The 11,135-nt window shown below is 39.6% G+C and overlaps 1 protein-coding gene across 1 annotated transcript in view; it reads right to left on the bottom strand.

The window, feature by feature from the left end:
* Positions 1-11,135, bottom strand: part of PTPN14 (protein tyrosine phosphatase non-receptor type 14) — a 170,278-nt gene that overhangs the window by 33,102 nt on the left and 126,041 nt on the right. The window contains exons 8-11 of the mRNA XM_074949266.1: positions 8,886-8,974; positions 6,256-6,343; positions 5,449-5,531; positions 2,203-2,260 (exon numbers count right to left, since the gene is read on the bottom strand). Coding sequence (XP_074805367.1) covers positions 2,203-2,260; positions 5,449-5,531; positions 6,256-6,343; positions 8,886-8,974 — 318 coding nt within the window. The remainder of the gene's footprint in view (positions 1-2,202; positions 2,261-5,448; positions 5,532-6,255; positions 6,344-8,885; positions 8,975-11,135) is intronic.

Raw genomic sequence — 11,135 nt, 5'->3', positions numbered from 1 at the left:
GCAGCTTGAAGCCTGGAGGAGTCAGAAATCCAATTCAGGGATCAGTGGGGGGGTTAAAAAACAAAACCACACTAGGGCCTCTTACAGGCTTCCTTCCACCTGTGAGAGAGTCATTGGAATTTTGGCTAGAGTAAACAGACTTTTGCCCAATGGAAATAAAAAAGTACAGAGTTAATGGGCCTGATTCTCATTTATCATCAGATCATTAAGACCATGACAGAGCAGTATAAAAGGGGCTTGAAGTGGGTATAAATGTAATTATGCTGCCAAAGCGGTATAAGGAGGCCTTAGTGTAAATGAGAATCCAGGCCATTTTGTCAAATGTCAGAGACACACCACAGACTTCACTTCATTATCCCACTTCTGCCTACTGATTTATTACAAGGCTACCATAGAAGACCAAGGAGTAGTGATAGTGCTATCTAGAACTGCTGTATACAGCTCGAGGAGGCTGTCTGCAAGGCTAATTGCTATAAAGAACAACTACTCTAACAAGTGAGCAAAACTACTTTTAAAAAGAAGCACGTGAAAGTTCATTTGAACAGAGAGAAAACCAGGCTGTTTTTGAGAGGAGAGTCACCTATTCCTCTTCTCATTGCTCCCAATCCATTTTCTCATTTGCCAATAGTTTACACATAGAATCTAAACAAAGGAGGCATGATTAATTTTTCCTGTTAAAATGTAGGCTTCCATTTTCCATATCTGATAGGAAGAGGGTCTTGTTTTCTTTGCGATAAAGATGAGGCTGATCAGATCATAAGGCATTTAAGGGCCCTTTCATTTTCTTACATTAGCTATTTCACATCAAGGCTCATAAAGCAAATTAGCAGAGAATAAGAATTTTATATTTTAAAGAATGTAACACAGAAAGTGCAATAACCAAACTGTGGTAACCAACAGCTCTCTGGAAGTAAGCTTAAAATGATAGGCAGTTTTGGAAAGGAAACTGGACAGGACTATTAGTTTAAAACATAGGTACCTGCCCACATGTGAAAACTATTAAAAGCTTTTGGAGAGGAAAATATGACAACTTTTAATACCACTGAAATAAAATGGACTAGAACAGATTTGTAGAAGGAACAGAATGAATAAATGGTACAGATTTTGTTAAAACACAGGCACTGCCCATCTTGAAAAGGGACAGCTGCTGTGCATGGAAAAGAGGTGTCAAAAACAGAACTACCAACACTGACTGTCACACAGACATATGCTAATAAGATTTATTACTTCAGGAAGGTGCTACAAACCAAGAAAACTGTACTTCATTACTGGGCCTGAATGAGGCAAGAAGGAAGCCTATCTTCTTTTGTTTCACAAGCAAACCATTTTATACAGCCATGATAATCTTTGCCCTCTATGGAAGGGATTGGCAATGTTATTGCACCTTGCCATTCTCTCTCAGGTTTTCTGCTGGAATTCGATATTTCTTGGGGGTGGTTCAAGGGTGATTGGAGAAAAATGTAGCAGCAAAAGAAAGCTTATCCCTACAACTGGCTGAAAAATGGAACATAATGTTTGCAAACATTTCTAGGAAAATTGTCTCATTTTTGTGAAAATTTCAATTAAAAATATTGTCAAAAATTGAAAGCAGCTCTATTTAGCTGCATGGATTTACAAAAGAAAGAAGATATTGAATCACAGAATTATGTACTGATTGTAAAAGTTTTACTCAGAAATATTAGGCACTTCACAGAAACACATAACGAGATAAAGTTCCCACAGTCTAAATGCAGACTTGACACCTTAGGGTGACAAAAAATAGAGGACGGAGGAAGGGTTCAGGGCAACACACTGTAAAATCATGCAGTGATTCAGTTTTGGCGTATGTATGTTTTGAGGTTCCGTTACGTATACAGTAATAGATTTTTCAAATTCTACCCAACCTGCAGGAGATTTCTTACCCTGCAGGACAAATCCCATTGATCACTACTGCATTCCTGCAGAAAAGATGTTCCATTTTTGCAGGACAAGTAGAAACATTAAAGCCCCAAGGCCTATAAGTTTTAGAATCAATAGTACTAATTCTTTCCATTTAAATGAACGCAATTCCTGTAGGCGATATGGCAGGAATGAGTTTCAAGAATGCCCATGTCTAGTCAATCAATATATTTGAACTTTAGAAAATGTCCCATCTCATGAATTGCCCCATCCCTGTATCAGCAATACCAGCATTATTATTGAAGACCGCACTATAGTACATACCAAGGATGACCTACTCCAGGTGGGCCGCCGTCTGATAGGGGGAGGAGAACTTGATTGTCTGTGGGGAAAAGTGGAGAGAGATATTAGGAACTGGTCTTACTACAAAGTTTAAATTCTGATTCAAGACTGGCTGAGGAAAATAAGAGCCTAAGATACTGAAAGGTATTCCTTATTGATAGATATATATCAAATAAAACAGATGGAAATAATTCAGTTCCTGCTGTAAGTATAGATGTATTTTTATTCCAAAATGAACATGCTTTCTGGCCATTATCCTATTTGGCCTAATTGGAAACAAGGGAAAGAAAATAAACTCTGGTTTAAAAATGACAAATGTAAAAAGTAGACGTCTCTTAAGGAAGCATGTGCCAGCTCTCAAGATGATACAGGTGAACAGAAAAAAACAGTGAGAGCATCTTGGAGAAGTCACAGCAAATCACAAAAAGGCAATGCACAGATCAAGAGAGGAAAGAGCGGCTGAAGGACAAAGCTAGTGGAGGCAGGTATAATGTTGGAGTAGCCAGATGTAGTGGGAATACTTTAAAAAGGAAGGGGGAAAGAAAAGAAACTTTGAGGAGTCAGAAATATAGTTCTTACGTGTAGAGAGGAAAGGTGGAATTTCTCCTCTTAGAATTTCTGATCTGGTGAATGATGTTATGTGTGATTAGAGGAAATGCACACAGAGGAAATACAAACAACAACAGAGTCATTTTAACACAGAAGTTGGGAAAAGTGTTCGGTCAGAAAACACACTGCAATATGTTTCTTGCTATCAATACATGTAACTCTAACACAAATGGTGGTGCAAGGACAAAACCAGTTAACTTAACTGTATTTTAGTCCTATTTATTTCTCTCAGCAACTTCATTTTGCTACTTATTTTTATCTGAAAATAGAAAAATGCAAATGTTTTTAGATGTTATATATCTGAAGTGTCTCTCTATACTGGACTTATGGTATCCGAGCACCTACCCCTTAATGTCAAGGGATAAATAACTTGAGCAAACGCCACCGCTTATGAAGTCTGAATTTAAGCAGCCTTTACTGTAATAGGAGAATCATCTGTTTTGACCCTGGTATATAGTTTCAAAGTAGAAATATGCTCCTTTCCAGGATCCGCTCAAAGTTTTTTTTAACCTTTTAACCTTCACATTGCTTTTTGTTTTTCTAGAGGAGAGAATCAGAAGCTTCCCTTTGAACTTGCTCCTCAAACTGTGTGTGATGTTGCACCCCATAATGCTCTATAAAAATATGCTTATAAGTGTAAATATAACATAACTGGAATATGTTTTATGCTAGATATCCCATGTAACATATCTTTGCAAAGGTTCTGTTCTACTGCATTTATCATTTTTATATCTGAAGTCATGAGAGTTGGCTCTATGCTTCTGTTTCAGGTGTTTGCTGTAGAAAGAACCTAAGGCAGATTTGGTCAACATAGTGTGAAAGGGTTATTCAAGTAAATGGAAGTAGTTGGCTAACAATGGACCTTGATAGATGTCAGTTCACATCTGAGCGTTCCTGGGAACGTTCAGGCTAACATGTGAGCAATGGCTCAGCCTGTAGAGAACTGAGTCATGCATGAACATGCGACTTGCCCATGTGACTCTAAAGCTCCATCTTGTAGCTGTAATTCTACACAGGGGGAGAGAGGGGTTTCCACCCACAAGAGAGAGACTATGTAAGCCCCTGGAAACCCCTCCATTTTGTCTTCAGCTGTCTCAGAAGATAGCCTCTCCACCCCAAAGAGATGCCTGAAAGAAACTGGAACAAAGGACAATAACTACAGGGGTGTGAGTGTTTGCTGGACCCAGATTAAGAGGAAATCTAGTCTGTAAAAGAAGCTTATTGGAACATCTCTAAGAGTGAGATTTACCTGCATTTAGTTTCTTACTGTATTAGGCTTAGACTTGCGTGTATTATTTTACTTTGCTTGGTAATTTACTTTGTTCTGTCTGTTATTACTTGGAACCACTTAAATCCTACTTTTTATATTTAATAAAATCACTTTTTACTTATTAATTAACCCAGAGCAAGCAAGCAATTCCTGGGGGAGCAAACAGCTGTGCATCTCTCTCTCTCTGTGTTACAGAGGGCGAACAATTTATGAGTTTACCATGTATAAGCTTTATACAGAGTAAAATGGATTTATTTGGGGTTTGGAGCCCATTGGGAACACTTCTTAAGTTGTTTTCAGTTAAGCCTGCAGCTTCTGTGGGACGTGGTTCAGTCCTGGGTCTGTGTTTGTAACAGGCTAGAGTGTCTGGCACAACCAGGCAAGGTACTGAAGTCCCAAGCTGGCAGGGAAAATGGGCTCAGAGGTAGTCCCAGCACATCAGGTGGCAGTTCCAAAGGGGGTTTCTGTGACCCAATCCATCACACTGTTCAAGACAAAATTAAATCCACAATGTTGGATTATGAAAGTGCAAACATATTTCTACCAAGAAATAAATAAAATATTGGAAACATGTCCAACTCCCAAGAATAGTAGAAGGCATTTGAAATCTGATCAACTACAAGCTTCTTCTTTGGGTGATAAGGCAGTGGTCATATTTAGAATTTCCTTCATAAGCCCTCCACTAACTTACCCCATTTGAAAATTTATTTTATGCTCGCGTATGTGCGCACACACTCCCCCACACACCTTCTAGTCTTTCCTTCCATTATTTTGGCCTTCCATTTTCCAACAGATGACAATACCCAACAGAACAGATGGATGTCCATCTGGGTAAACAGAACTGTGGTGATGATGATGGGAGCTTCTTCGCAGTTTTACAGTTAACTAATCAATGTGTTGGATACTTTACAGGGAATTCTCTCAGTGCATGGCATTGCTCTATAACCTAGCATTATTCTAAAAATGTCAAACTCTAAAATCACAGCTCTCCACTCCAGTAGGTGGATACATGTTGAAAGATATTTGCAGCTAATAAACTGGCCTTTGTCCCTACACTATACAACCTAAGCTCCACCCATTCCTCTTTCATTAGGGTGAAATCCACCCTTGTGCAGAGGGCAAGCTCAAGGCCTGTGCATTACTAAGGGCTCAAAATAGACTTAAGCGGCATATAGTGATACATAGGCCTCATACGGTACAGGAATTATTCCTTTGTTATATCTTAGTAAAAAGGAGAGAGGGTAAAGAGTAATTGCACAATTTTTTTTTTTTAAATGACAGACAAGCCAAAAATCAGAGCACTTCCAATGCAGTGTACTGAAAAAGAAATCTGAAGTATGCATACTCACTCTGTGCAGATTTTATTCTGTTTGTAAAACTTATGCCTTGCAGCAAACAGCCGTGAAATATATTTTGCATTTTCAATATCATCCTTTAAAACACAAGAAGAAAAATTGGAAAAGCCGTCTGATTATTCACTCTGCTGCTATTACAACGAACTGATTTCAGCAACCGAAAGCATGTTCTAAAAAATTCAACGGCAATAATGCCTTTTAAGGGATGCCACACACAAAGTCAGCTGCCAAGAACATCTGCAGTGCCCTCAAACCCTGGACCACTGAAACGCATCAGCAAGTCTTTACACGCTGCCACTTTGCTGCTAATGACAGTGAAAAAACAAAAAGAATGGTTAGAGCCAGGCTGTGTAATTTACACACTGGCCTGTGTTGGGGGTTATGGGGAGTTGCAGTTTTCTCAGAGCACTGCACAGTCCCTCCTAGAGCTCCAGAGAGCACGTATACAGGCTCCACCATTGCTCAGGCAGCTGCAGCTATGAGAGCATGGCGTGGTGAGGGGCCATGGACATTTCATCCAAAAGGCAGTCATGTCCACAGAGCTCCCAATAGAGTGGATTTCAGGCTGTCTAGAAGGTATTATGTACATTGTAAAGTAAAAAATAAATTGAGTTCAGCCTCAAATACAAGTGATGGAAATGTTGGAAAGGGTGAGCGGGTGACCAACTGAATTCGTGATTGCCACCCTCCAAATGCAGGGGAGTGAGGTCTCAGCTCTATTCAGATATTGGGACTTGAAGTTCAGTCTTTCTGATATACTGAAAAGTTTTTCTGTTGATATTGTTGAGGTACTTTGCTTACTGTGTGAAAGAGCACGGTTTCGTCTTTGTTGATCAACTCCACGATGATTGAAGACTTGTTATGTACTATATTCCCAATATCATTCCACCTGTGGAAAAGAAATGCTGCTGACTTTGCCAAGACACACAGTCAAACATTTCACCAACACATTAGGAATGTAATAGTTAACGTGCAGGTTCATTTTATGTGAGAAATGCTGTTTGATGAAGAAACACAGCCGGCAAAAAATCACATGCTGTGATTAAAGAAAAAGCCACCCAGAAACACTGCAGAATTTAGAGTAAAACATTTATTCTTCAAAAACAGCAATGTTAAGGGTTACAACAAAAGATATAATTGGAAATATATGAATGCTTAATTGTAAACTGAACTGCATTGTGTCACAATTTAATTACGATTTGACTGTGACTAGCTGGCAGGGAAATATGTACAGTTCTTGTTGGATTTTTTTTTCAAAACTGTTTCCAAATTTCCTAGATTGAGGCATAGTCCATACCAGAAAATTAGGTCACTTTAACTACGTTGGTTGGGGCATGAAAAATCCATACTCTGAGCAGTGTAGTTAAACCAACATAAGTCCCCGTGTAGACCGCAAGAGGTTGCCAGAAGAATTCTTCCCATCGACCTACCTATTGCCTCTCGGGGAGGTGGATTACCTACACTGACAGGAAAATCCCTCCTGTCAGCATAGGTAGTGTTTACACTAAACCACTAGAGTTTGTTAATGTGCTTTGATCTAGTCGTTTTTGAAATGAGACTAAAGTGCACTAACGAATTTTTAATGAATATCAGCAGGGCCCACACAGACAGTTAGTTCACAGCAGGCTAGTCCAGGGTACATGCACACACCAGTTTGCCCCAAATTAATTGTTTGTGTAGATAAGCCCTTACCCATTACTGTTTTTATACAAACAAAAGATACCATGTTACTATTTTGTGTTTTATGCTCCTAATTTTTTTTTGCCATGTGTTAACTTATTCTTTCCTCCAGTGACTGTCAGGTTGATTAAGATCAGTATTATGACCTTTTTACAACTAGTTGGTGTCATTTGTGTCCATCACATGAAAACTTTTGGGATAGAAATGATTTGCTCTTCTGGAAAATGTACTTGGATACATCCTGTCATTACATGCATGGGAATGCATGCTGAAACAGAAGCAAGCAAGCATTTTCTGAGGACATCTATACCTTTAAAAAAAAAATAATCTGAGAGGTGTCTCACTTTTGCAACCTACATTTTCAAGAAATCTTGGGAATGGCACAATTTAAAAGAAATCTACTCTGATTTCTTCATAAAACTACACATTCAAAAATGAAAGATACATGAAAAATGCAAAAAAAGATGGGAACCTTGATGATGTTGGAAAAATAATCTAAGCCCTTTAAAATAAATGTTAAGGTCTTTGGAAAAAAAGCTCCAACCACTGGCTAAAAACTACAATATGACTCCTTAAAACATCTGTTTTACTACGAGTGCTGTACAAACATTCACACACCAAGAGCACTGGTCAGAAACAAATCGCACAGATTGTGGTTTATCATTCTAAGATAACAATGAAATAAACAAAAATAACCCATGAGACCACAGAAACAATAAAAAAAAGGGGACGGCGGATGAAATCCTGGCTCCACTGAAATCAATAGGAGTTTTGCCGCTGTCTTCAAAGAGGCAAGGATTTGACTCGAAGCTTTTTGCTATATTTTTTTTTTTGATAGAGCAATAAAGTTGGGTTTTTTTGGATAGAATAACAAAAAGATAAACAAAATTTAAACAATTGGAATTGATAAAACAATCCTTTGGCCAGAGGCTCAAATTTTGCATTAGCAACACTGGGTAATCCCACAATGAGAAAAACAAGGGCCAAGTTTAAATTCAGATATCACTTTACCAGATTCTGATCTCAGAAACTCTTTATCTGAAGGCTGCTCAGTGTCCTATGCCAAATGAGTTAGTTTCAACCTAGTTTCTCATGGATTGTTGTCACATTATTATTTAGATAGCTCCATAAATGAACATAGTGCCACACACATAAAGAAAAGACAATGGTCAAGAATTTAAAAAATGAGCCTAAATTCAGCTCCTTTATCCTTATAAGTGACCTGATTTTGGGGTGCTGGAACAATTTGTTTAGTGGGGGTGCTGAGAGCCATTGAACCAAACTGTAAACCCTGTATATAGTGGAAACCACTTCAAGCCAGGGGGTGCTGCAGCACCGCCACCACCCCTAGTTCCAGACCTATGGAAGTGTACACACCTAGCAGTCCCCACTGAAGTCTAACGTATTTGCTTTCAGGTGCAAGAAAATAAGTGATTTAAGCATAAACTGACCCTAGAAAGGCAAGAGGAGAAAAGGCATCAAAATCACATAAGCAATTCAAGTGTACATGATAGCCTTGTCTCTCTAGACATCAACCCCATTCACAGACATCTATCACAGACTATCCTTTACTGCATAGACTTTTATGGCCAAGAGGCCAATCCTGAAAATCCTTACTCATGTCAGTACTCCTTTACTCACAGAAACAGACCCACTGAAGCCACACTTGATGCTGAAGTCATTGGAAAAAAAAAAAGCACAGCTTCCTGTAAAAGGAATTCACATTAAAAGCAGATGTCTCTTGATGGTACCTGTATATCACTGCTGGCCTTCCAATTCTATTTTTTATGAAGATTCCCATGAAGAAAATGCCAAGATGCATATCATTTCCATGATTGTCCTGCACAAAAACCACATAAACATTTAGTTAATTAATACAAAAACTGGTTTTACATGAAGAACGCCCATGGAACTACAATAAAATGTTTAAATCAAAATCATCCCCTAAGATGTACAGCACATCAGGCATTCAGAGTCTGTCTGTACATTAACTAACCAAAAACCTCCACAGTCTGCAGAGCAATTGCTTCTTATTTACAAGGTATTTACACAGTAATTCAAAATAAATGTCATATGAATATAAGCCATGTGGCTAAAAAGGATTACTGTATGGAGCAACATAAGGGAAATTAGTGTGCTCTAGTGGAATAAACACTAGACAGAGTCTGAAATTCCTGCATTTTAATTCATACTATATGGATTTGGACCATTCACTTGATCTTTTGGAGCCAGATTTTCAGACTGGTTTTAAATGGGCCTCCATTTTGATAGGTGCAAATACCCGGGGACACAATTTAGGTAGCTTAGATGTCTAAGTATCTGATCTGTGGATGCAATCTGGTACTCATACATTTAAATGATAAATTGCATCCCAAAAGAATTTTTCCTCTTATCTGTGGATGCAAAACAGGAGATCTGTATTTGCAACTCTGGTCCTCTGTGACTCAATTTGCCCTTCTCTAAAAGAAATAATACTTACCTACCTTACAGGACTATTTATACAGTGCTTCTAAGATGTAAACCACTGTATAAATACAGCTCTATCCCGATATAACGCGGTCCTCGGGAGCCAAAAAAAAATCTTACCGCGTTATAGGTGAAACTGCGTTATATCGAACTTGCTTTGGCCTTGAGCATTTCCGTTATTAATAGTCAGCAAATCATTTTTGTTAGAACTAACACGGTGTATGCAGTACTCGCCCCTGCTCTTTGTCCCCCTCCTTGTCCCCTGACTACTCCCTCGAGAGACCCCGCGCCCCTAACCACCCCTCCCAAGACCCCACCCCCTATCTAAGCCCCCCTGCTCCTTGTCCCCTGACCGCCCCCTCCAGAGAACCCCCCCGTCCCTAATCACCCACAGGACCCCACCCCCTACCCAACCCCTCTGCCCCTTATCCAACCCCTCGGCCCCGGCCCAGCACCCTTAACATGCCGCTCAGAGCAGCCTGTCGGAGCCAGACACGCTGATTCGCCAGAGCACTCATCCCCACCCCCCAGAGTGCTGCTCTACCGCGTTCTATCCGAATTCGTGTTATATCGGGTTGCGTTATATTGGGGTAGAGGTGTATCAAGAATTAGTTTTACAATAAGTAATATTACCTTCACTTATTGAAGATAACATGAATTCAGTTCTTTGAAATACAAAGTAACATTTTTGTTTTTCCTATTTTGTACAGAATAGGCACTTTGTGCTTCTTATTTAACATGGTCCAGAATGGCATGTAATAGCCAAACAGGGACATCCCATATACAAAAATTCACTGAAAAATTTCTGAAATCCCTGAAAAAATTCACTTGCTAGTGCCAAGTGGAAAGCTTTCCCTGGAGAGGGCTGGTGCTTACGCCATCACATTTCTGAAGATTTTACAAAAATAAATATGTCTATAGCTCTTATGATTGCCAAGAGATAAATCCAACATGAGCCAAATGTGAAGTGATGCAGTGTTGTCTTCCTGAGTCTGTAGGCAGGTAGTCCAAGTGCTTCAGCTGCTGCTTACTGGTTTGCAAAGCTTCAGAACATGAAATTAAGATGACTTTCAGTGCTGGGTGGGCCACAGTGACACCATCACTCTGCTGCTGCTATGGGAGAATTCTATGAGCTGCAGCTGAGGCAGGCATGGCTGAGACACACACAGTATATGGGCCAAAGGGACCAAAACAGATTGAAGGGGAAGGAATAGAGGAGACTCCCTTCTGTTCCCCAGCACCCTCACACCATTCAGGACATGTTGGAAAAGAGATAGAGGGTGGACCTCTCTAACCTATCTCTCTTCATTGACTGCTGTTTTGAGAAGAGAGGGAATCCTGTATCCCTTCCAGCTTCTGGAGAGTGGTGAGCTTCAATTTTATCAGATGCCTACTACCAACAGGGTAATACAAAAAGATGAATACCGTTGGCAGTGTCCAAGACAACACCCTGTTCAAAATCCTAGCTACCTTCTCATTCTCAGGCTCTGTGGATGAACACATGTCTAGATTTTGTCCCAAAGATTCGCTGGTAG

This window comes from Natator depressus, chromosome 3 (assembly GCF_965152275.1).
Source record: "Natator depressus isolate rNatDep1 chromosome 3, rNatDep2.hap1, whole genome shotgun sequence".
NCBI lineage: Eukaryota > Metazoa > Chordata > Testudines > Cheloniidae > Natator > Natator depressus.
The sequence above is the reverse complement of the archived record's forward strand: the minus strand, read 5'-3'. Positions and strand labels throughout refer to the sequence as shown.